General features: G+C 40.0%; 3 protein-coding genes across 3 annotated transcripts in view; 1 reads left to right on the top strand and 2 right to left on the bottom strand.

The window, feature by feature from the left end:
- galns (galactosamine (N-acetyl)-6-sulfatase) overlaps positions 1–11517 on the bottom strand; it is a 51189-nt gene extending 39672 nt beyond the window's left edge. Inside the window, exons 1-7 of the mRNA XM_072671003.1 lie at positions 11320–11517; positions 9892–10015; positions 8289–8363; positions 5572–5674; positions 4704–4847; positions 1101–1167; positions 676–803 (exon numbers count right to left, since the gene is read on the bottom strand). Of these exons, the coding sequence (XP_072527104.1) occupies positions 676–803; positions 1101–1167; positions 4704–4847; positions 5572–5674; positions 8289–8363; positions 9892–10015; positions 11320–11424 (746 nt within the window). The 5' untranslated portion in view covers positions 11425–11517. The remainder of the gene's footprint in view (positions 1–675; positions 804–1100; positions 1168–4703; positions 4848–5571; positions 5675–8288; positions 8364–9891; positions 10016–11319) is intronic.
- A 222-nt stretch (positions 11518–11739) lies between these two features.
- trappc2l (trafficking protein particle complex subunit 2L) lies at positions 11740–21112 on the top strand. Its single transcript, XM_072671011.1, has 5 exons — positions 11740–11788; positions 17979–18151; positions 19258–19345; positions 19442–19521; positions 20964–21112. The coding sequence occupies exons 1-5, from the start codon at positions 11756–11758 to the stop codon at positions 21007–21009; spliced, it is 420 nt and encodes a 139-aa protein (XP_072527112.1). The 5' UTR covers positions 11740–11755; the 3' UTR covers positions 21010–21112.
- Positions 21113–21573: 461 nt separating this feature from the next.
- Positions 21574–26496, bottom strand: pabpn1l (PABPN1 like, cytoplasmic). The gene is made up of 7 exons (XM_072671010.1): positions 26431–26496; positions 24762–24873; positions 24325–24392; positions 23301–23407; positions 23133–23220; positions 22260–22390; positions 21574–21613 (listed from the first exon to the last, which is right to left on the bottom strand). The coding sequence occupies exons 1-7, from the start codon at positions 26494–26496 to the stop codon at positions 21574–21576; spliced, it is 612 nt and encodes a 203-aa protein (XP_072527111.1).
- Positions 26497–27090: the final 594 nt, after the last annotated feature.

The following is a 27090-nucleotide window of genomic DNA, read 5'->3' as shown; positions in this document are numbered from 1 at the left end:
CAGTGAGAGTGTCTACCTGTAATTAACTCTATATAACATTAGAATAAACCCAAATAAACATAAAGTCAGTGGTCAGGGAGAGCGTCTACCTGTAATTAACTCTATAAAACATTAGAATAAACCCAAATAAACATAAAGTCAGTGGTCAGTGAGAGCGTCTACCTGTAATGAACTTTATATAACATTAGAATAAACCCAAATAAACATAAAGTCAGTGGTCAGTGAGAGTGTCTACCTGTAATTAACTCTATATAACATTAGAATAAACCCAAATAAACATAAAGTCAGTGGTCAGTGAGAGTGTCTACCTGTAATTAACTCTATATAACATTTGAATAAACCCAAATAAACATAAAGTCAGTGGTCAGTGAGAGTGTCTACCTGTAATTAACTCTATAAAACATTAGAATAAACCCAAATAAACATAAAAAGCATCAAAAATAAACATGAAGGGAAAATGTACATCAGTAATAAACTCAAAAATCAAAGAGGAGACATTTTGTTGGGCAAAAACCTTGTCTTGAACTTTTGGCACAGCGTGAAAAACAAGAAGAATGAAATTACATCAACAACGGAGATACAAGGTTTTTGTGCAACAGCAACAAAGCTGTTTTCCATCAGAGACAGTTACAATATTACGAAGACTGATTTAATAAATGATGATATTAATCTTACCGCCCCCGCTGGCTTTTTCCTAAGAAACGCTTGGAAGCGTAAACCGGTGCATGGGTGGCATCTGGAGCCCAGTAGAGGAAGAAAGGCCGGCGGGCGAGGGTCTGGTGCCGGATGAAGTCCAAACCTTCCTGGAATCAGAAATGAGAGATCACAGCCAATCAGGACCAAAATACTGCTTTCTAACCTGTTATACCAACTTATTTTATCTAATTAATGACAATAATAATAGTTAAAATTATATTATTCTGTCACATTAACGTGACGTGATGCAGAGTTCAAGCTCATCATTCAAGCTCAACCGACTGTTTGGTGATGGTGTTGTTATATCTGCAGCAAAGTCCTCAGATTTAACTGCTGAAAAACAGATTTGGATTTGGAGTCTAAGCTTGATAGCATGGTAATTACCTGTGAACAGTGAAACTCACCTGTAAATAGATCTGTGTGAGGTTGGACTCTCCAGTTTTTTCACTGATTTCAAACTCCTCGTAGTATCTGCAAAATACACAGCTTAGGGTTGGACTCCTCCGTCTGTAGTGATGCTCATATTAGCACATGCTTACGACTGTCAAAGCTTAGCAACCACCCAGGACACTTCGGCAATGACACTATATAAACACTCACACAGCACAGAAGCCACCATCAGCCAGCAGAGATAACACAGTCAGCAGCAAGCAACACCCTAGCAACCAAACGTGTCACCACATCAACCACCTAGCAATATCCCAGGACTCATTTGAAACACCACTGGATCTGCCTAGCAACACCCTAGCAATAGGTTCAGCACAGCAAACGCATAGAGAACCCTTTCTCAACCACATGGGATTCCATATAAACCGCTTATCGACACCATAGGAACCACCTGGAACAGCACAGCAACAACCTAGCAAACCCCTGGCAACCACATGGGATAATATAGCCAACATCAAGCAACACCCTAGCTGCCAATAGTGACACCACATCAACCACTGAGCAAGATCCCAGGACTCATTTGGAACACCACTGGATCTACCTAGCAACACCCTAGCAATAGGTTCAGCACAGCAACTGCCTAGCAACCTTCTGCCAACCACCATAGTGACCCCATAGCATCTGCTTAGCCACCTCTTGGTGGCACAGGTAGTGGCTAGCAACCACCCAGCAACATTATAGCACCTACAAGGGATAGCCTAGCCCACAACAAGCAACACCCTAGCAACCAACAGAGATCCCATAGCAACCACCTTGCAACATCCTAGCACATGTGGGACACCACAGCAACTACCTGGCCTAAACAACACCCTAGCAACACCCTTAGAACATCACATCAACCACTTAGCAACCCTGTTCCCAACCACCTGGGATTCCATAACAGCCACTTGGCGACACAACAGCAACCACTTGGAACAGCCTAGCCACCACCTGGGATCCCATAACAGCCACTTAGTGACACCCTAGCACCCTAGCAATCCTTTTAGCAACCACATAGAACAGCATAGCAACTGTCTACCAACCCCACAGCAACCTAGGAACATCCTAGCAACAACATGAACCCCATAGCAACCACCAGGGCTCCCACAGCAGCAACACCACAACAGCCACATAGTGACACAGCATAGCACCGCAAAGCCTAGCAACCCCACAGCACCCACCTGGGACCCCACATCAACTGTCTTTTGACTCTATAGCAACCACCTAGCAACACCCATGCAACCACCTGGGTGATAAGCTGCTCAAGTACTCAGGAAACACACCTTTTCTGCTATTAGTAAAAGACAGGAAATTTCACCCTGACTACAGTGATCTGTCTCCAGCAGCCGTCTGCTGCAGATCCCAGTTCCAAAGAGTGATTAAGGAGTGAATTTAGTGAGGCACACACTCCGAGTCTCTGCAGAGTCGGGTGGGGGGGGGTGGGGGGTGTTATGAGCTGAGGCGTGTTGCTGCTTCGCCGGCTCGCATGCTCCGGCTGTTCCAGGTGTCCTAACACACCATCGACGCAACCTGCCGTCTCCAGGGTGTGTGTGCGCGGGTGTGCGCGTGTGTATGCACGTCTGGCCATGCTCAGGAACGCCGCGCTCATTAAATCCACTGCTAAGCGCAAAAGTGGCACACTTGCTGGAGCCAATGACCCTGAATGCACATACGGCTGTTTAGGGAGAACAAACAAACAGACAGAAAATAGGAGAGCCAAACGCAGCTGCTCTAAACACAAGCTCACAAACCAACAGAGGAACCAGCCTGATGCAGCCAGGGCACCGCCAGCTCACAGCCAGAGCTTACTGTCTCCCAGAGGACATTTACAGATGTTACTGCGGCCATTAGAAGTGTGTGTGTGTGTGTTCTGTTCAAATTGGATTAGTCTTACCAGGAGACAGTCAGAAAGGATCTCTGATTTAAATCCAGAATTTGATGTTTTTACAGTCTGACGGTAAAGTCAGTGGTCTGATTTTAATCCAGTATGAATCTGGAGTGTGTGTAGTTTTTACAGTCTGATAGTAATAATTGTGGTCTGACTTTAATCCAGTATGAATCTGGAGTGTGTGTAGTTTTTACAGTCTGATAGTAATAATTGTGGTCTGACTTTAATCCAGTATGAATCTGAAGTGTGTGTAGTTTTTACAGTCTGACTGTAATAATTATAGAGTCATTTTAATCCAGTATGAATCTGGAGTGTGTGCAGTTTTTACAGTCTGAAAGTAATAATTGTGGTCTGACTTTAATCCAGTATGAATCTGGAGTGTGTGTAGTTTTTACAGTCTGATAGTAATAATTGTGGTCTGACTTTAATCCAGTATGAATCTGGAGTGTGTGTAGTTTTTACAGTCTGACTGTAATAATTATAGAGTCATTTTAATCCAGTATGAATCTGAAGTGTGTGCAGTTTTTACAGTCTGACCATAATAATTGTGGTCTGACTTTAATCCAGTATGAATCTGGAGTGTGTGTAGTTTTTACAGTCTGATAGTAATAATTGTGGTCTGACTTTAATCCAGTATGAATCTGGAGTGTGTGTAGTTTTTACAGTCTGACTGTAATAATTATAGAGTCATTTTAATCCAGTATGAATCTGAAGTGTGTGCAGTTTTTACAGTCTGAAAGTAATAATTGTGGTCTGACTTTAATCCAGTATGAATCTGGAGTGTGTGTAGTTTTTACAGTCTGACCGTAATAATTGTGGTCTGACTTTAATCCAGTATGAATCTGGAGTGTGTGTAGTTTTTACAGTCTGACCGTAATAATTGTGGTTTGACTTTAATCCAGTATGAATCTGGAGTGTGTGTAGTTTTTACAGTCTGACTGTAATAATTATAGAGTCATTTTAATCCAGTATGAATCTGGAGTGTGTGCAGTTTTTACAGTCTGACCGTAATAATTATAGAGTCATTCTAATCCAGTATGAATCTGGAGTGTGTGCAGTTTTTATAGTCTGACCGTAATAATTATAGAGTCATTCTAATCCAGTATGAATCTGGAGTGTGTGTAGTTTTTACAGTCTGACCGTAATAATTGTGGTTTGACTTTAATCCAGTATGAATCTGGAGTGTGTGTGGTTTGCAAAGTCACTCCACAGTTGATTGTCAGACGATGAAAACTATCCACACTACAGATTCATACTGGATTAGATACATAAATATGTAGCGTGTATAGTTATTTCCAAATAGTATATTGATTTTATCCAGTATAAATCTGCAGTGTATGCAGGAGTTTTTCATCCAGTATGAATCTGCAACTGTGTAAAGTTTTACAGTCTATCTGTGGAGTGATTTTAATCCAGTATGAATCTGCAGTGTGTAGTTTTTACACTCAAACAGTAATGATTACATAGTGATTGTAATCCAGTATGAATCTGCAGTGCAGTTGTAGGAATCTGACAGGAGTAACTGTGGAGTGATTCTGAGACAGTAACAGACTGAGCTGTGGAGTGTGTCACTGTTATTCAGTGCTTCCTGTGGGAAATCGAAATTACCCAGATATGTTATCCTGAACCAGTCAACCAATCAAATCTCTGTGAAACCTGCTTTGGTAAAGGTTCAGCAGAGCTTGACACACACCTTCCTATCATCTGGGAGTTGTTGTAGACGGGGATGTTGGGCCGGTTGGAATCGTTATATGGTCCAAAATGACAGTTTGGAGATCCAAACCACTGATCGAACCCGTGCTGAAGGGGCAGGAACTGCTCTCTGTGTCCGAGGTGCCTGTAGTGGGTAAAGATATTAGAACAATTAGAAGAGATCATCAGATAACATTAAAAAAGTGGTCAGTGGTCAGTGAGTGTCCAGGTATAATTAACTCTATATAACATTAGAATAAACCCAAATAAACATAAAGTCAGTGGTCAGTGAGAGTGTCTACCTGTAAAGCTCTATTTAACAGCAGAATGAACCCAAATAAACATAAAGGCAGTGGTCAGTGAGAGTGTCTACCTGTAATTAACTCTATATAACATTAGAATAAACCCAAATAAGCATAAAGTCAGTGGTCAGTGAGAGTGTCTACCTGTAATTAACTCTATATAACATTAGAATAAACCCAAATAAACATAAAGTCAGTGGTCAGTGAGAGTGTCTACCTGTAATTAACTCTATATAACATTAGAATAAACCCAAATAAATATAAAGTCAGTGGTCAGTGAGAGTGTCTACCTGTAATTAACTCTATATAACATTAACATAAACCCAAATAAATATAGTCAGTGGTCAGTGAGTGTCTACCTGTAATTAACTCTATATAACATTAGAATAAACCCAAATAAACATAAAGTCAGTGGTCAGTGAGAGTGTCTACCAGTAATTAACTCTATATAACATTAGCATGTTTGGGTGCTGATCTTCTCTGGGAACTCCACTACAGACTGTATGGATTTGGCTCCTGGGGGCCCTCAGGGGTTGCCTGTTTTACCTTCATCATAATTACACTCACCACTTGCCAACGATCTTGCTGGTGTAGCCTCTTTTCTTCAGGATCTGAGGCAACAGGATCTCATCTTTTGAAATTCCTCCAACGATCTCCTGCGGTGTGTAGGCTGTGGATGAGGAACGACTGTTACACAACAGACAGAAGCAGCAGAAGGAGAGGTCAAGATGTGAGAGCTGTTAAAATGCACTAATCTGTAGGTGGAGATTAACTGCTGAGATTCTAAAAGGTTCAAATGGATTATAAATTAAGATTATACATTAACTTATCCAGCAATTTTCAGATGATTTTATGGTTTATATTTTACACTACTGTGTTCCACCAGTACTGTTTGGGTATTCTGTGTATTTCTAAAAATAAGAATGAGGCAATAATATCAAATCAAACCATATTGTGGTGCAAAAGGAAGTGTAAGTGAATCAAACTGCTGCAAGGTGAGAGATTTCCACCCCTGACTGCTGGTTACAGACTACAGGCAGGTATTATAAGCATATAGCGTATACAGTCATGTGTAAAGTCATGAGTAAAAGTACACCTGGTCAAATTCCATGGTTTTGTTGATTTTCAAAGTAAAAAATGAACACGTCTGCACTGGTTTATTGCACAATAATTGTTTATTACATCCTGCATGTGTTTCCCAGTAGGGCAAATGAGCACACCCAGCAAATGAAACACATGCAACATAAAATGCAGCACTCTTTATGTAATCAACATGTCAGATTTAATGATTAGCAAATGAATAGAAATTGATCTGAAATATGTGAAACACTGCAATAGAATTTGGAATTTTTAAATATTTCAATATATTAAAATATTTGTTATTTTATATCCAATAATCCTGCTCAGTGTCACCGTTTGTGGAGCTTGGAGGGGAAGGTGGATGTAAATGTAGGTAGATTTAGTAGAAAATCCAGAGCAAAACAGGATACAAAAAATAACAAAACTAAACTAAAGCAGAAACAGCTGGACTGACCATGGATCGACCGTCCTACCATGGGCCGACCTACCATGGACCGACCAACTGACCATGGGGCAACCTACCTTAGACCGACCGACCTACTGACCTGGACCGACCTACCATGGAGCGACCTACCATGGGCCGACCTACCATGAGCCGACCGCCTCGGACAGAGCGACCATGGACCAAGTGACCAACCTACCATGGGCCGAATGACCTACCGATTTGGACCGAGCGACCATGAACCAACCATGGAGCGACCTACCATGGAATGACCTACCATAGGCCGACCGACCATGGGGCGACTGACCTACCGACTTGGACCGAGCGACCATGGACCAACCATGGAACGACCTACCATGGACCAACCTACCATGAGTTGACCTACCATGGGCCGACCGACCATGGACCAACCATGGAACGACCTACCATGGACCAACCTACCATGAGTTGACCTACCATGGACCGACCGACCATGAGCCGACCGACCAACCGACCATGGAGCGACCTATCATGGACTGACCGACTTGGACCAAGCGACCATGGACCAAGCGACCAACCTACCATGGGCCGAATGACCTACCGATTTGGACCGAGCGACCATGAACCAACCATGGAGCGACCTACCATGGAATGACCTACCATAGGCCGACCGACCATGGGCCGACCAACCATGGAGCGACTGACCTACCGACTTGGACCGAGCAACCATGGACCAACCATGGAACGACCTACCATGGACCAACCTACCATGAGTTGACCTACCATGGACACACCCAGAGCGGTGGGCAGCCAACTCCAGTGCCCGGGGAGCAGAGAGAGTGAAGGGCCTTGCTCAAGAGCCCAACAGTAGCAGCTTGCCGAGCCACTGCCCCATAACAAAGGGACTACATCTACACAGACACTGGCCAGAAACACCTGAAGATAACGAGAGAGCAGGGCTACAAAGGAGGCACAGGAGGGAACACTAATGAGAAGGCGGGGCTAGGGTGGAGACGGGGGCCATGTACTGAAGACTAACATGGGGAAAACCAAAACAAACTGACGAGAACAAGCAAAAGTAAACTGAGCAGACGGGCACCAACAGGACAGAGGTGTGACACATAGAATTGGGATACAGATATGGCGATTATTTTATCATACCGTGATACATTTTGATATCGTGATACAATATACTTTTCTAATCATATGGAGGAGACTGTTTATTAGAGCTTAATAAGCACTGATCAGCTGCAGGTTTCATTATTAACAGTGTAATTAGACTGGCTTAATTAGATGAAGGGCAGCAGATATATAGAGTATAAATCACTGTATTCAGTACAGGAGAGGATCTGAACAGTAGTTTAGAAGAATCTGACGCTGTGGATGTGTTTAGTCTGAGTACATGTATCGTGATAAATATTGTGTATCACAATAAAAGTCTTTAAATATCGTGATACAGCATTTTTACCATATCGTCCTTAATATTACTTTTTAAAATTACAAGAATTCTGTTAAAAAAGGCGGAAATAAAATAATAAAATAATATATTTATTCATTTATTATTTATTAAATTCATTTCATGTGTTTATGTTCATCTTTCTGCACCCATCCAACACACACCCACAGCTGTGAAGGTGAACAGGGCTCACACACTGTAGGAGGTGTATTAGATTATGCTATACATGCATGTTGCTATCAGTTATCCACTGAATCCAAACTCTTGAGCAGCAATTCCACACGTTTGAGTGCTGATGTATATCGAGTGTATAACACAAGACTGTACCGTTCCTGGCGTGTGCATTAGTGGTGTAGAATCCGTTGCGGACTGGGAGGCGGCCGGTAAGCAGCGCGGCCCTGGCTGGAGAAAACAGCAAGGAGAGAGAGATGGGAGTTATTTCGCTTATAAACCAGAGGAAATCACAACACCCGGAGAGGACGAGGCCAAGGCATGGAATGTGCTACCAATCACGAGAAGCATCTGAAGCATGAAGGGAATATATATTACTACAGAGACTCGTCTGTCCTTGCGAAGGAAAAGTTTGAATATCTGATCGAAAGGCAGAAACCTTCCTCAAGAGCAAATCTGAGCTGGGTTAAATGTACAAAATCCAGCCTGAAATAAGCCTCATTTCATTTCAAAGAGCGAGAGGGGGGAAATAAATTGGAGACAGGGGAGCTCACCCCGCACAGCGTGATTAGACGGCCCTTGTCCTATCTGCAGTGTGATTAAAATTCTAATTAAGGTTCTGAGGAAGTTTCTCTAATACTGTCTCCACGGTGCTAATCCAAAACACCAGGTACAGACTTCCTCCAGGCCCCTTCATCTACCTCCTCCCAGATTAGCTATCGATTAAGCCTTATTTGCTTAAAAATTAATTAAAACTAAGAGTAGCCCAACACTGCAGCTTCCTCAGAACACATTTGTTCAAATTCTCAAATGATGTATAATTTGCATATATCAGTAGTGTGAGTATTAGCCACATTAGCATAATGAGTTCAATCGCCCTGCCTCTCAGTGCCAGTGCCTAAAGGATGCTCTCCAACCAGTGGAATTCATCTGAAACAGAAATATACGCCATATGCGCATGTGTCCAAATAATTATGGACACCCCTTCTAATGAATGCATTCAGCTACTTGCGCCCATTCCTGACAGAGACGTGCAAATGCACACACACGCATACAGCTTGTCCAGTCCCTGTAGAGAAGAGCTGTCAATAGAATAGCCTAAACATGCTGGACTGATTGGCACCATGCCGCCTAATGCCAGGCGTGGGCTAGAGGGGTATAAAGCCCCCCAGCAGCATTGAGCAGTTTTGAGTGTTCTCTGGAATGATGGATGGTGGAGCTCCATTCAATACTTCTGGGGTGAGTTTGGGATGATGATGAGGTGGGGTGGTGATCATTATCCAACATCCTGACCTCACTAACGCTTCTCTTGTCGCTGAATGTACTCAATCAAATCCTCACAGCAAAGCATCTCCTAAATCTAGTAGAAAGCCTTCTTGCCTGGACAGTAGTGTTTACAGTTAGTGTTTACTCTAAAGAAAGCAGGATACAGTCTTTTTAAAACCCCTGATTTCAGAAGAGACAATGAATGAGCAGGTGTCCCAATACTTTTGTCCATATGGTGTAGCTGACGCTCTTACCCAGAGCTCTAACGTGAATTATGCTACACAGGTAGGAGAATGGAGTTAGGAGTTTTGCCCGATGACTGGCTAAAGTCTAATATGTAAAGCTGCTTATCTGGATATGAATTAATAATCAATCCATTGTGATGAGTAGCTACAACAGCATGCTAAAACACAGCTGTGCTTTAGGTTTAGTGCACTTCATTAGATCCCTTTATGACAGCAGTATATAAGGAAACCTCAGCGCAGACACACACATGGGGAACAGAGCGGGTTTCCAGTGTAGAAGTTGGGGAACAGCATGCCCTGAGAGGCCATCAAGTCCAAGTGTGGGGTTTCCTTGGACGGCTGACCAAATACGCCCAGATCTCCCCATCCCATCTGAAAAAAAAATTGAAAGAAAAGAAATTTGAGCCAAACCATAGAAATCCAGCTGGTGGAAATACAAATCTGCATAAATTCAGCTACTAGAGGTAGAATTTTGGTCAAAGATAAGAAATTCAGATGGTGTAAATAGAAACTGAAGTCAAACTATATAAATTCATCTGATGGAAAAACAAATTTAGGTCAAACTCTAGATATCCAGCTAGTGGAAACAGAAATTTGAGACAGAAATCTGAACAGAACTGTAGAAATTCAGTTAGCTGAAGTGAAAACTTAAGCCACATTCTAGAAATAGCTCAGCTGGTGGAAATAGAATTTTACAGAGAGTACAACTGTAGAAAAAAATATTATTAAAGATTATACAAATTTAGCTGGTGAAAATAGAAATTTCAGCCAAACTATAGAAATTCATCTGATGGAGAAAAAAAGTAGGCAACAAGTTCAACTATAGAAACTTAGCTGATGGAAACAGAAATGTAAGCATAATAATATAACATAAATTATGTTGAGAAAATAGAAATTTATATAAAACTATAGAAATATAGCTAATGGAAACAATACAATAAATACATACAATACACACAAGGGACAACTCATCTTAATTTAGAAACACAAAACTGCAATCTCTCACTTATTGAAAGATAACAGGGTGGGTAACAACATCGGCCTCCCTGTGGCAAACTGGGGTGACACATCACGCTACACCAGTAAGAGTCCATGGGCAAGACTCTTAACTCTTATGTAGGTTGCTTTGGATGACAGCAGCAGCCCAACGACATTGTCAGATGTAACTAGTTATCTTGAGATCACAAGATAAACAGTTGTGATTATGAGATAACTACATCAACTACTGACAGTTACTCTAAAGGAAGCAGGATACAGTCTTTTTTAATACCCCTGATTTCAGAAGAGACAATGAATGAGCAGGTGTCCCAACACTTTTGTCCATTTGGTGTGGCTGACGCTCTTATCCAGAGCTCTAATGTGAATTATGCTACACAGGTAGGAGAATGGAGGTTGCTTTGGATGAGAGCAGCAGCCCAACGACATTGTCAGATGTAACTAGTTATCTTGAGATCACAAGATAAACAGTTGTGATTATGAGACTTTCAGCTGGTGGCAGAACTGCAGAAATGAATGGGATGGGAAGCAGATACAGGAATCCAGATAGTGGAAATTCATCAAACTCAAGAAACCTGCATAGAAATGCAGGATATGAAAATAGAAATAGGAGCAGATCTTTAGAAATGCAGAACTCAGAGCAGAAGACAGATGCAGAAGGAAACACATGGCATACTCACATCATCCATAAGCATGATGATAATATTTGGAGTAGAAACATTCTGGCTGTCTGCTGGGAGAAGAAACGCAGCCCAAAAAAGGACAGGCAGATACTTAATCCCCATTTCAGCTCAGATCAGCTCAGATCAGCTCAGATCAGCTCAGATCAGCTCATCTCTTCACTGGTTCCAGCTGCACATCACATGCCTGCTCTACCCGGAAGTAAGCACAGTTCAGGCAGACGGACTAAAGTGTAAATACAGCGGCTTTACTGCTCTATCAGGTGCTCCATAAACACGGAAAATATTTAATATCTGTGCTATTAATTGTACGTAAAAAAATATAGCAGAGAAAACCTTAAATTCAACAAAAAAACGATTAAATAATAAACAGGAACGAAGAAAATAAAAGTGTGGTCACGTGATCACGCGAGACTTGCGTCACGACCGTTTCAAGATGGCGGTCTGCGTGGCGGTGATAGCGAAGGAGGTAAACACAGAAATCTACTGAGTTTTATCTGTATTTGTCTTTTAATGGCAGTTTTAGGAGGTGGTGGCGTTTTAGGAGACTTCATTAAGCAACGCAGGACCTTTGTATTGTGGTGTTAAGGCGTTTATAACGGGGTTTTAGTCACGATACTGTTGATCATCCGCGTCTCGGAGGACGGGCGCCTCTGCTTCAGATGTTTAGCTACATCATATTTGAGTTTCTTGAGGTTTTGTAGCTCTAATGTTGCTCAGAATTGCTGGAAATCGTGATGTCAAACTGATTCATGATTTATTTGGGGTATTTGTGTGGTTTGGATGCTTTATTCTGTAATGGTCTGCTGTAGAATAGCTACAGTAAAAGGATAGCTAGTTAGCTACCTGCATGGCACTAACACTAATTATTATATGGATATTAATGACCTACAGGATCGGGTTCATTTCCAGACATATCAGAAATAAGGTTTATAACTAAGTATAATTAATGAGTATAGTTCACCAGTATAGTTAATGAGTATAGTTCACCAGTATAGTTCACCAGTATAGTTAATGAGTATAGTTAACCACTATAGTTAATGAGTATAGTTCACCAGTATAGTTCACCAGTATAGTTCACCAGTATAGTTAATGAGTATAGTTAACCACTATAGTTAATGAGTATAGTTCACCAGTATAGTTCACCAGTATAGTTCACCAGTATAGTTAATGAGTATAGTTAACCACTATAGTTAATGAGTATAGTTCACCAGTATAGTTCACCAGTATAGTTCACCAGTATAGTTCACCAGTATAGTTAATGAGTATAGTTAACCACTATAGTTAATGAGTATAGTTCACCAGTATAGTTCACCAGTATAGTTCACCAGTATAGTTAATGAGTATAGTTAATGAGTATAGTTAATGAGTATAGTTCACCAGTATAGTTCACCAGTATAGTTCACCAGTATAGTTAATGAGTATAGTTAATGAGTATAGTTCACCAGTATAGTTAATGAGTATAGTTAATGAGTATTTCACCAGTATAGTTAATGAGTATTTCACCAGTATAGTTCACCAGTATAGTTCACCAGTATAGTTCACCAGTATAGTTCACCAGTATAGTTAATGAGTATAGTTAATGAGTATAGTTCACCACTATAGTTAATGAGTATAGTTCACCACTATAGTTAATGAGTATAGTTCACCACTATAGTTAATGAGTATAGTTCACCACTATAGTTAATGAGTATAGTTCACCACTATAGTTAATGAGTATAGTTCACCACTATAGTTAATGAGTATAGTTCACCACTATAGTTAATGAGTATAGTTCACCAGTATAGTTAATGAGTATAGTTAATGAGTATAGTTCACCAGTATAGTTCACCAGTATAGTTCACCAGTGTAGTTAATGAGTATAGTTCACCAGTATAGTTCACCAGTGTAGTTAATGAGTATAGTTCACCACTATAGTTCACCACTATAGTTAATGAGTATAGTTAATGAGTATAGTTAATGAGTATAGTTAATGAGTATAGTTCACCAGTATAGTTCACCAGTATAGTTCACCAGTATAGTTCACGAGTATAGTTCACGAGTATAGTTAATGAGTATGGTTAATGAAGCCCTGCTTTCTGAGGGCTGATACTGAGCTGAAAGAATGACCTGCTGATCAGTCGATGCTGCTGTTGATTGTTTTTCTCTTAAAATTAAATCAGAGATTATTTATATAATATTTACTGATTTCTAACTGCTATTTTAGAACAAATGCACAAGATACAAGTGCACGAAGTTCTGTTATTATTCTCTTATATTGTGTAAAGCACATAGTGTGTTATAAGGTCCCAATTATTGTATAGGATAATATATGAGGTCCCAATTATTGTATAGGATAATATACGAGGTCCCAATTATTGTATATTATGATCTACGAGGTCCCTATTATTGTATAGGATAATAAATGAGGTCCCAATTATTGTATAGGATAATAAATGAGGTCTCAATTATTGTATATTATGATATACGAGGTCCCAATTATTGTATAGGATAATATACAAGGTCCCAATTATTGTATATTATGATCTACGAGGTCCCAATTATTGTATAGGATGATATACGAGGTCCCAATTATTGTATATTATGATATACAAGGTCCCAGTTATTGTATAGGATAATATACAAGGTCCCAATTATTGTATATTATGATATACAAGGTCCCAATTATTGTATATTATGATATACAAGGTCTCAATTATTGTATAGGATGATATACAAGGTCCCAATTATTGTATAGGATAATAAATGAGGTCTCAATTATTGTATATTATGATATACGAGGTCCCAATTATTGTATAGGATAATATACAAGGTCCCAATTATTGTATAGGATAATAAATGAGGTCCCAATTATTGTATAGGATAATAAATGAGGTCTCAATTATTGTATATTATGATATACGAGGTGCCCATTATTGTATATTATGATATACGAGGTCCCAATTATTGTATAGGATGATATACGAGGTCCCAATTATTGTATATTATGATATAGGATGATATGATATACGAGGTCCCAATTATTGTGTAGGATAATATACAAGGTCCCGATTATTGTATAGGATAATATACGAGGTCCCAATTATTGTATAGGATAATATACGAGGTCTCAATTATTGTATAGGATAATAAATGAGGTCCCAATTATTGTATAGGATAATATACGAGGTCCCAATTATTGTATATTATGATATACGAGGTCCCAATTATTGTATATTATGATATACGAGGTCCCAATTATTGTATATTATGATCTACGAGGTCCCAATTATTGTATATTATGATCTACAAGGTCCCAATTATTGTATAGGATGATATACGAGGTCCCAATTATTGTATAGGATAATAAATGAGGTCTCAATTATTGTATATTATGATATACGAGGTGCCCATTATTGTATATTATGATATACGAGGTCCCAATTATTGTATAGGATAATATACAAGGTCCCAATTATTGTATATTATGATATACAAGGTCCCAATTATTGTATATTATGATATACAAGGTCCCAATTATTGTATATTATGATCTACGAGGTCCCAATTATTGTATAGGATGATATACGAGGTCCCAATTATTGTATATTATGATATACAAGGTCCCAGTTATTGTATAGGATAATATACAAGGTCCCAATTATTGTATATTATGATATACAAGGTCCCAATTATTGTATATTATGATATACAAGGTCTCAATTATTGTATAGGATGATATACAAGGTCCCAATTATTGTATAGGATAATAAATGAGGTCTCAATTATTGTATATTATGATATACGAGGTCCCAATTATTGTATAGGATAATATACAAGGTCCCAATTATTGTATAGGATAATATATAAGGTCCCAATTATTGTATAGGATAATAAATGAGGTCTCAATTATTGTATATTATGATATACGAGGTGCCCATTATTGTATATTATGATATACGAGGTCCCAATTATTGTATAGGATAATATACGAGGTCCCAATTATTGTATATTATGATATACAAGGTCCCAATTATTGTATAGGATGATATACAAGGTCCCAATTATTGTATAGGATGATATGATATACGAGGTCCCAATTATTGTATATTATGATATAGGATGATATGATATACGAGGTCCCAATTATTGTGTAGGATAATATACAAGGTCCCGATTATTGTATAGGATAATATACGAGGTCCCAATTATTGTATAGGATAATATACGAGGTCTCAATTATTGTATAGGATAATAAATGAGGTCCCAATTATTGTATAGGATAATATACGAGGTCCCAATTATTGTATATTATGATATACGAGGTCCCAATTATTGTATAGGATGATATGATCTACAAGGTCCCAATTATTGTATAGGATGATATGATATACGAGGTCCCAATTATTGTATAGGATGATATGATATACGAGGTCCCAATTATTGTATAGGATGATATGATATACGAGGTCCCAATTATTGTATAGGATGATATGATATACGAGGTCCCAATTATTGTATAGGATGATATGATATACGAGGTCCCAATTATTGTATAGGATAATATACAAGGTCCCAATTATTGTATAGGATGATATGATATGCGAGGTCCCAATTATTGTATAGGATAATATATAAGGTCCCAATTATTGTATAGGATGATATGATATACGAGGTCCCAATTATTGTATAGGATAATATATAAGGTCCCAATTATTGTATAGGATGATATGATATACGAGGTCCCAATTATTGTATAGGATAATATATAAGGTCCCAATTATTGTATAGGATGATATGATATACGAGGTCCCAATTATTGTATATTATGATATACAAGGTCCCAATTATTGTATAGGATGATATGATATACGAGGTCCCAATTATTGTGTAGGATAATATACAAGGTCCCGATTATTGTGTAGGATAATATACGAGGTCCCAATTATTGTATAGGATAATATACGAGGTCCCAATTATTGTATATTATGATCTACGAGGTCCCAATTATTGTATATTATGATCTACGAGGTCCCAATTATTGTATAGGATGATATGATATACGAGGTCCCAATTATTGTATAGGATGATATGATATACGAGGTCCCAATTATTGTATATTATGATATACAAGGTCCCAATTATTGTATAGGATAATATATAATAATAATATATAAGGTCCCAATTATTGTATAGGATGATATGATATACGAGGTCCCAATTATTGTATAGGATAATATGATATACGAGGTCCCAATTATTGTATAGGATAATATATAAGGTCCCAATTATTGTATAGGATGATATGATATACGAGGTCCCAATTATTGTATAGGATAATATGATATACGAGGTCCCAATTATTGTATAGGATAATATATAAGGTCCCAATTATTGTATAGGATGATATGATATACGAGGTCCCAATTATTGTATAGGATAATATATAAGGTCCCAATTATTGTATAGGATGATATGATATACGAGGTCCCAATTATTGTGTAGGATAATATACAAGGTCCCAATTATTGTATAGGATAATATATGAGGTCCCAATTATTGTATAGGATAATATACGAGGTACCGATTATTGTATAGGATAATATACGAGGTCTCAATTATTGTATAGGATAATATACGAGGTCCCAATTATTGTATATTATGATCTACGAGGTCCCAATTATTGTATAGGATGATATACAAGGTCCCAATTATTGTATAGGATGATATGATATACGAGGTCCCAATTATTGTATAGGATGATATGATATACGAGGTCCCAATTATTGTATAGGATAATATACAAGGTCCCAATTATTGTATAGGATGATATGATATACGAGGTCCCAATTATTGTATAGGATAATATATAAGGTCCCAATTATTGTATAGTATGATATACGAGGTCCCAATTATTGTATAGGATAATATATAAGGTCCCAATTATTGTATAGGATAATATACAAGGTCCCAATTATTGTATATTATGATATACAAGGTCCCAATTATTGTACAGGATAATATACAAGGTCCCAATTATTGTATATTATGATATACAAGGTCCCAATTATTGTACAGGATAATATACAAGGTCCCAATTATTGTATAGGATAATAAACGAGGTCCCAATTATTGTATAATATGATATACGAGGTCACAATTATTGTATAGGATGATATACAAGGTTTCAATCATTGTATAAGCATGGTAGTATTGATGTAAAACTCATTACCTATTAATTAAACAGATTTTTTTTAAATGCTAAAACTGAAAAGCAGCATCAGTCAAAGTAGGCTATGGTACAATATATTGCCAGGCCTTCATTGATTGTAAAAATTGATATAAAGACTTTTAATAACTGACAAACATTTAAAATAATAAATAAAAAAAGTACATATATTGTGTTAAATCCAACATATTTCAAAATGTGATTTTTCTTATTCACTTACTGAAAATTCTAATGAATAAAAAAACATTCTACATAAATGTTGATCCTGAGATATTACATATTTTGTATATGAGAAACATTGTGTTTTCTTTCACCTACAGTTTGAATATACTTGTCTTAGAGCATGAGACCTTTATTATAGCACACATCCATTCTTGTTTCAGACATGAAACGATGCTCTGTGTGAATGTACATGTAGGTGATCATGTGTCTGCACTGTGTCCCTCTGCAGAACTATCCTCTGTACATACGGAGCGTCCCCAGTCAGAGTGAGCTGAAGTTCCACTACACGGTGCACACGTCTCTGGATGTAGTGGAGGAGAAGATCTCCACAGTGGGGAAAGCCATGGCTGAGCAGAGAGAGCTCTACCTAGGTCTGCTTTATCCAACAGAGGACTACAAAGTGTATCCTTCACATTAAGCCTGATTGCCTTAAAGTTCGCTGGACAGCCAACACATGCAGTATGGGTGGAAGTCTTTGTGGGTGCAGTGTGTGACTGAGCATAGAGTCTCCAGTCGTAAGTGCAGGGTGCAGAGTGTGTGTGTATGGGGAGGAGGTGTGACGATACAGACAAGGTCCATAGTTCACAAGCTAGTGTTCTTTCAGCAGCTTTGAAGAGAACCATGAAAGTGGTCAAATCAAAGAACCTCTGAGTTCCTCAAGGATCTAATACTTTTAAACGAGAGGAAAAGAAAGTAAGTGCAGTGGAGTGTTTCATGGTTAGATAATAAACATATAAATATATTTAGCAGATGCTCTTCTCCAAAGCGACTTACAAAGTGCTTTGCTATTTACCCAAGAAAAACCTCAGCTAGTTTAATAGACTAATAATTCAAAGATCCTCTAATCTTAGACTCTACTAAACACAAGTCAGTAAGGAGACCACTCTGCTATTCGCCCAAGTCCTCTCAGAAGAGGAGGGTCTTCAGTCTGGGTTTGAGGACAGTGAGCGTTGGACTCTGCTGTTCAAACACCCAGGGGAAGTTCGTTCCACCACTTCGGTGCAGGACAGAAAAAAGTCTGGACGCTCGTCTTCCGTGGATCTTAAAGGATGGCGGGTCGAGCCGAGCCGTACTTGAAGCTGGAAGGGCTCTTGGTGCAGATCAGCTTTTGACCATCGCCATCAAGTACGGAGGGGCCGGCTGGTCCAGTCTTGGCTTTGTAGACCAGAGTCAGGGGTCTGAATCTGATGACCTGGGCAGCAGCTACAGGAAGCTACAGTGAAGAGAGAGAACGCAGCAAAGGAAGGGGCTGAACATTGCTGAACTTAGGAACATTGAAGACGACCTGACCCGTACCGCTGTGTTGTGGATAAGTTGCAGGGGCCTGATGGTGTGCAGAGGGAGACCAGCCAGAAGAGAGCTGCAGTGGTGAAGTCTTAAAGTGAGGAGAGACTGAACATCTGAGCACCTGGGTGACTCTCGAGAGGAAGGGTGGAATCTGCAGGGCCGAGTTACGGATAGTGCATAAATATAGGCCGCATCAAAATTGGCCTTAACTGTTATTTCAGATATGGTTATGTGACCAACTCTAAAGTCAAGTTCGTCATTGTTGTAGACTCATCAAACACGTCGCTGAGAGACAACGAGATACGAAGTGTAAGTCAACCAAAAGAGCAAAACTGCACTTTTTGATGACCCCACCCGGTGTTCCTCACTAACAGCAGAGTGATACTGCTCATTCTCTCTTCACAGATGTTCAGAAAGTTGCACAATTCCTTCACAGATGTGATGTGCAATCCCTTCTACAACCCTGGCGATCCGATTCAGTCAAAGTAAGAACTGTTGGTTGATACGATATTCGGATTTTCGAGATTTAAAACTCTTTAAACTTCTCAATGCTACTGAAGTGTAGTTATCTACTACAGGCAGCTGTGCCCAACGACTGCAGAAAACATGGACAGTGCAACATTTGTCAAAAGTGAAGCAACCACAGGCTGGCTGCAGTATAATGCGTAGCTCCGCCCAATGACCACTCATTTTCCATCTCATCATCTTCCTCTAAACTGTCTTTCCATCTGCAGTGTCTCCAAATCTCAGCAGTTACTTTCCCCTCAGTTTTTAACCCTTACTCTGCTCTGTCTTAAGAAGGCAGGGCTACACTTAGGAATTAAGTAACTGACAGCCTTGGCTGGAATAGTCTGGTCATCTGCAGCAGGACCTGCATGGCGTCCTTTCTGTTACTTACATGAGCTGCACTTTTACGTTTGGAGTGTCCACTTACCGGACAAACTGGGAGTCCAGGGGGAAATCCACTCTGCTTCTGCACTGGAAGCTCAATGAAGGTGGTCTGAGAAAAAGGGGGGGTGGGTCTACCAAATCAGTTCACGAGGCTGGCTCTGGTCTCTACGGCGCAGACTCTGGCTGCAAATGTGACCTGGCCGATAGTTTCTATAGAAAGGAAGGGAAGGGACATTTCCTACAGCCATCTAACAAAAAAAAAAAAAAGCAAGCCTAGAAAAAGCCTAGTAATTTGAATGTGGGTGTGTCCACAGCATAATTCCCACCTATTTTACTGTAATGGACCACACCCAGGAGCCTTGTTTTGGTCACTGATTGAAAGACAGTAAGCGAAGATGTTTGAAAGAGAGCAAGGAGCAATACATTGATTTGTATAGACACTATAGTGGAATTTGGGCTTACTATTAATATTCATATCACAGCTCTCATGCTAAAACCTTGTATCTGAAAGATGGCATGTGCACAGGAGCATTTCTTTTGGTCCAGTCATCATGATTCTTCTTTACAAAACATTAGAAACTGGCAGATTCACATGATCAAAAAGTGAAAAGCACAAGGTTTTGGCATGACAGTGATGATATCATGGACTACAGCTGCTCAATATAAATGTTAGGTACAGTAATATCATCCTGCACAATACTAATCTCAGCTGGCTGCAGTATGCTAATTATCACTGAATAGTTGGGATATGTAATAGGCATAATAAGTGTAGGCTAGCCTACAACTTGCATCGTTTTTATTATTACCTTTATTTTAGTGTTACTGGACTTTGCTACCTTAGGTCTATTTTATTCTCACCCCTCCTCAGTGGTACTTAAGGATTCTCACTGTCTGTTTAGCCCTCAACATAAGCCAGATTGCAAATAAGACCCATCTCACAGCAGGTTGCAATATGTCATTTTTATCCATCCAATTCATCCCCATTATTGACCTTCATTTAGCCTCTAAAGTGTTTCCTTTTTTTCCCCCCCTCCAGGGCATTCGACAGCATGGTGTCAGCTATGATGGTGCAATCCAGCTAAAACCACCCCACCCCTATTGTATATACAGCAGTTTCAGTTTTTGCTCGTCTCCTGATGTGTATAATGTTTGTATATTGTGTGAAATAAAACCCTGTTCAGTTAAGAGACACTGAGAACACCGACTTCTAATACAGGCAAAAGCAAAACAGATTCATTTATTTATTTTCTCCATCAAATTCATTCTGTGATTACATTAAACAGTGAACAGAGAGGGTAGGAAGTCACACGAACAAAAATACTGAAATTCAAAAAGGCAAATCCAGCCTCCAACCCGCCAGTCGATTTTAAAGAAAGTACATCAATAAAAATATAAATAAAATGGTAACCGTTTTATTATTAGTGCAAACCAAGTTCTTCTTCCTTGATTTCTAGTTAATGTTTAGGCTTGAAGTCCGACAAAACGTGAGAAGCTATACCCAACATATGTAGCTACTAAAAATTGTACCAGCAAAATTGATGTTCCATAGACGTTAAGGGTAGAGCTTTGGTGACGGGTAGCACCTATAAGTGCTTCAGTGACCACACAAAACAAGGCAAACAAAAAGAACCGTTCTCTTCTTTCAGTCAGTAAGGAACATACCAGGGCTGTGTTCTTCCACCTCCTCTGAAACAAGGTACAGGAACAGTGGACATTAATGGAAGCGAGCCTGGTCTTTAGAACCTAAAGCATGCATGAAACAGCCCCTGTCCACATGTTTCTGGACACTTAAAACAGCTTTCCTGTTTTAGCCTCCCAACTGCAAAAAAAACCCACACCACCTACACAACAATTCACTTCTTTGCCTGATCAGGGTCATATAGGTGATTCAGAGACAGTGCCACTCGATTTTAAGCTTGGACAGATTTCTGTACCGTACAATAGGTTAAACACAGCCTTGTATTGTATTGTATTTAGTGCCATTTTGGCCATTATGCTGCGTTTTGAGGCATTTGACTAAACTTTCGGAGCTCAGCGCCCCCTGCTGGGCTGGTATGTGCATGCATGTTTAGTTTTCATGTGGACAAAAATGTTTAGGCAGGGGTGGAGCCTCAAATCTAATTTTCATTTAAATTGTATGAGTTTTATTCATTTTTGTTGTACGCTGTCTGAAAACGCCAGCTGCTCCTTGCATTGTGTGACCACTATGATTATGATCATTTATAATTTATCATCTTCCAGTGTTGCAATTTGTATGCTTCATAGAGATTTTTTTTTAACAGCTGAGGGGGGATAAACGCATGAGAACGACTTTGCTGAGGGAAGCACTGACCTGACAAAGCCGCGAAACCTGCCGTTGTTAAACCTGGAGCCGCGGTAGCCTCTGCCTCTGAACCGGCCGCCCCGCAGGAACCCTCTGTCTGTAGTGCTGATGCCCGGCATGTTGGTTCTTTTAGGTAATACCTGAAACCAAAAGACATGCTTTGAGAACAGGCCTGAAATTGTGATCTGATTTGGTTAATCAAATCACCACCTCAGCTGGGATGGAAAACTTCAAAGTAACTTCTACTTTGAGTATAATTATATATTTTTTTCCCTCTCACTTTTCATAAAACAGGAATAATTTTAATTATGCATCATTTATTTTAGTTTTTTTTTATTTAAATAATACTACTTTTTGGCATTAAAGCCCAACAAAAACTGACAAATCTAAAGAAAACTGGTTTGCCTTCATTTTTCTTACATTTTTGCTTTTGAGCATAATCTGAATCTGCAGTTCCTTATAGTGGGGCAAAATTGGACCAATAGAAATTCCCCCAAAGGGGCACAGATCGATAGGTAGAGCAAGATATTTTAGTCTATTCAAATAAAATATATTTTTATAGTTTCATAATGGCTGCTGTAAAAAAAATGAGTCTCAAAACAAAAACACTTCTATCTTTTTTTTTTTTAGGTGGTCTGCACATGTGTGGACCCTCGCTTGTTAAGTGTAATTGGAAAACATTAAAGCTACGAAATACTGTTCTGTAAAATTGCACCAATCACTACAGCTATATAAACGTCCAAATAAGGAAGAACCACCACAGAAGAAAAGTGTGTGTGTGTGGGGGGGTGAAAATAACTAAAATAAAAATCAATACTGACTTCAAAAACACAACTCCTAACCTTTAAAACGCTGTTTGGCACGCGCCCTTTTCTCCCTCACCTTAATGACACGTCCTCTGAACAAGGTTTCGTCTAGAGCCATGGCCGTCCTCACAGATTCTCTATCGGAGAACTCAATGTAGGCAAACCTGCAGAGAAGAGGGAAGGAGCACAGACTGATAAAGCATGTCCGCTGCGCTGGTACGGATAAATGCTACCCTGCCCTCACCCTTTTGGATGGCCTGTGAACTTATCACACAGTATGGTAACCCTGTTTACGTGGCCACAGCCGTTAAAGTGGATCTCCAGCTCGTCAGCAGTCGTCCCATAATCCACCTGTTTCCATTCAAAACAGTGCTGAAGTAAATAAGTAACATGAGACAAGAGATAGGGATAAGACCACAAACAGTGCGCGCAGTATTCTTAGCATGAGGGCAGATACCGCTTTTGACCAAAATACACCATATGTCCAAAAGTTTGTGGACACCCCTTCTAATGAATGCATTCAGCCACTTTAAGCTGCACCCATTACTGAAGCAGATGTGCAAATGCACACATCTAGTTTGTCTAGTCCCTGTAGAAGAGAAGTACTGCCAATAAAATAGGACTCTCTGTAGCCATGAACCTATTGGCACCATGCGGCCTAATAATGCCAGGCGTGGGCTATAGGGGGTATAAAGCTGCCCAGCATTGAGCTGTGGAGCAGTGGAAGAACTGTGTTCTCTGGAATGATGGATGGTGGAGCTTCATCCAGTACTTTTGGGAGGAGTTGGGGGATCATGAGGTGGGGTGGTGATCATCCAACATTCTGACCTCTCTAACCCTTTTGGTGCTGAATGCAATCAAATCCTCATCACAATGCTCCTCCAAAATCTAGTCAAACACCTTCTTCTCTGGACAGTAGAGACAGTTACTCCAACAAAAGCAGGAGAAACTCTTTAAAGGTACTTCTTTTTTTTAGAAGAAACCATGAATGAGCAGGTGTCCCAATACTTTTGTCCATATAGTGTAGGTGCACAGGATGCTTACAGCACACACAAAAAAAAAGGTCATCTGATAGAATAATAAATAAAATGGGAGGTTTGCATAATGCAGTCTGAGACCAGTATTAGAAAAAGCCAATATTGATTATTGATATATTGTGCAGCCCAAAATCAATCATAAATGGTAAGACCCTGCTGACAACTACGAAACCAGTCAGAGTCGCATCCATGTAATACAGAAATCTAAAAAGACAAAACATTAGGTCTTACGTTCCCCACATAGACCGATCTGTTGTCAGCATCTATTCTCTCCTCGTGGGTCATACTGTAGAAGAGTCCTGGGGACACATGGAGGGAAACACAGACGAATAAAATCATTATAATTATAATAATAATATCCAGGTGTTCAGCGTTTTTCATTCCAATCACAAACTCAGAACAGACCATTATTACAACTGATTAAAATGTTATATCAGCTCGCTGGATTCACCTTCCCTGAAATACTGATAAATTATTAAATAAATAAAAACAAAAACCACCATAAAAAAGGTTGTCCCTGCGACAGCACCGTCTTTAGCCAACAGTGAGCCGCAGGCACCGGGAGAGCCCTTCTGGGGCACGGCTCATTGGGCAGCGATGAGGCACAAGTGGAGAAGCACCGCGATCCAGCAGATGGGCTCAGGTGCAGTCCAGCTGATCAAGCTCACCTGCCTGAGGGCTGTAGAGGAGCTGCTGTCTCCCTCCTCCGTACTGCACCTCTCTCTGATTCTCCGCTTCTTCCTCCATCTCGATCACACGGGCTTTAATGGCCTCCAGCTCCTGAGCAAAGAGAGCAAGGCAAAGCCTTCACTTCACTTCTTCACTGGAAGGGCTTAAATTCTCATCTTACTGGACACAGATTTAAATATTATAATTTAATTAACCCTCACACTTTACAATCGCCAAACCGAGGTGGACACTGGACCTCCAGGACCAGAGAAATTCAGCTAGATCAGCCAACTGTACTCCAGTAGGGGTGCAACAATAGAAGGTACTGTATCGTATAGCTAAGCATGGGCTGGAGGGGTGTAAAGCCCCTTAGCACTGGAGCCACATTCTCTGGAGTGATGAAGCTCCATCTAATAGCTGTAGGATGAGCTGGAGTGGCAGAAACAGCCATCCACCATCAGCACCAGACCTCACGGATGCTCTCAAAACTTCACAGCCGCTGTGCCAAAGGGAGAAATGCTTCACATACACCCTCGGTTTTGGAAGTAAGATAAGACGAGTAGGTGTCTACAAACTTTTGGCCTCACATTCGTATCTCCGAAACAGCCAAAACCTTCTTAACCTTCAATGGAGGGCAATGTAAAGAGCCCCCACCACCCCACCGGGTCATTCTGGATCATTCCAACGTCAAGTCAATTTTTAATGACCGACATAGAGAACAACTACCAGATTCAGATTAGGTCTGAAAAGTGGAGGTGTGTGCATGTCGTAGGTGTTGGAGAGTGAGGAGGGTAGAGCGAGAATGATGATCTACACAGAGAGAGAGAGAGAGAGAGAGAGAGAGGGTGTGCAAGGAGATGTGTTAGGCGATATGATCAGTTTTTAGAAAATTTCTCAATAAAGAATAAAAAAAAGTGACCCGAATGAACCCAGCTGACCCAATAACCGAAGAAAGGTGGACGCTGCTCCATATGGATAGGGGAAATTGGGACGTCCCTATGGGCCTGTAGTTGACAGAGGGCTTAAAATGTATTTCATCAGAATTGTTGTGGAGTTGCAGGACCCAGGTTACCATCTTTTAACGGGGGTCGAAATCCCTGCCAGCATCCCTGTCTGTAGCCCAGCGGTTCAACCAACCTGCTTAGAGAGTTGGACGAGGGTGCGTTATAGATTGGGGCTTTACCCACCAAAATCTCAGAATGATGAGGTACTTTTTTTTTAATCCGACAGAATTCAGAAATGACTAAAATAGTGCTTCACATCATGATATTGATCTGGAAAGGTTTGGTCCATTGCTGGAAACCCCATTCCAGCCATGCCAGCAGTCACTGATCAATAAACTGATCAAAACAAGAATCCAATGCTTTAAAACTGGGGCCCTTTTTTATTATTACTGTAATCTCATAAATCAACTTATTCTAGTATATTGACTAGATTTAGGGCTTAGGCTGCACTTGCCCCAACATCCATCCCCCTGCAGTGTGGAGAAGGACCCTCAGGAGAGCACCTCTCTGACCCCTGGGTCTCCACCAAATACCAACACAGCTTCATAGAGAAGCTGCACTACACAGCCTTCTGGAAGGTTAACGAGGAAACCCACCCAACACACAGCCCCCCCAGCCTCCCAGATCAACTACACCCACCCTAAACACCCAGCTGGGGACTTACTGGATCATCTGCGAACTGGTTTCCCGAGTTCAGGGATCCCTTAATGTCGTAGATCTGCTCCGCCATGTCTACCAGCGAGGCTGAGCCTCTTCACTCATGCCACCCTTAGCTTCTTCTTTCGGCTTGTTTTCCGGTCTCTACCGAGCCACAGGCGTTCACTGTCACCGCTGGTCTTCTTTAACAGGTCGTAAAATCTTCTTTTAGCTCAAAACGAACGCGTTCAGACGGATATTTCACTCGCGAAGTGAGGAGGAAGCTGCTGACTTCAGCTCTGACCAGAAATCAGCCATAGTGGAAATAGGGCCGGCTTTAATTAACCATGGCCTCACCTGCAGGTCATGTGATCCACAGTGTCCCAACGTGAGCCATGAATTAATAATTGGAATAATAATTGGAATAATAATTGGATTAACAATTGGATTAATAATTGGATTAATAACCAATAGAAATCATTTACATTTACTAAGTACATTTAAACTGAATTAAGCTGGTGCAGAGTCCACTCAGACCTACATGACCTCTGGACAAGGCCTCCCCTTTCTCAAAGTCTGGTCAGTATATCTAATATGTCTCATTATTATTATTGCCATGTCTATTATTATATGTCTATTATTATATGTCTCATTATTATTATTGCCATGTCTATTATTATATGTCTAT

The sequence above is a fragment of the Salminus brasiliensis genome, chromosome 25 (assembly GCF_030463535.1).
Source record: "Salminus brasiliensis chromosome 25, fSalBra1.hap2, whole genome shotgun sequence".
Taxonomy (NCBI): domain Eukaryota; kingdom Metazoa; phylum Chordata; class Actinopteri; order Characiformes; family Bryconidae; genus Salminus; species Salminus brasiliensis.
Note: the sequence above shows the minus strand (reverse complement) of the source record. Positions and strands in the feature narration are given on the sequence as shown.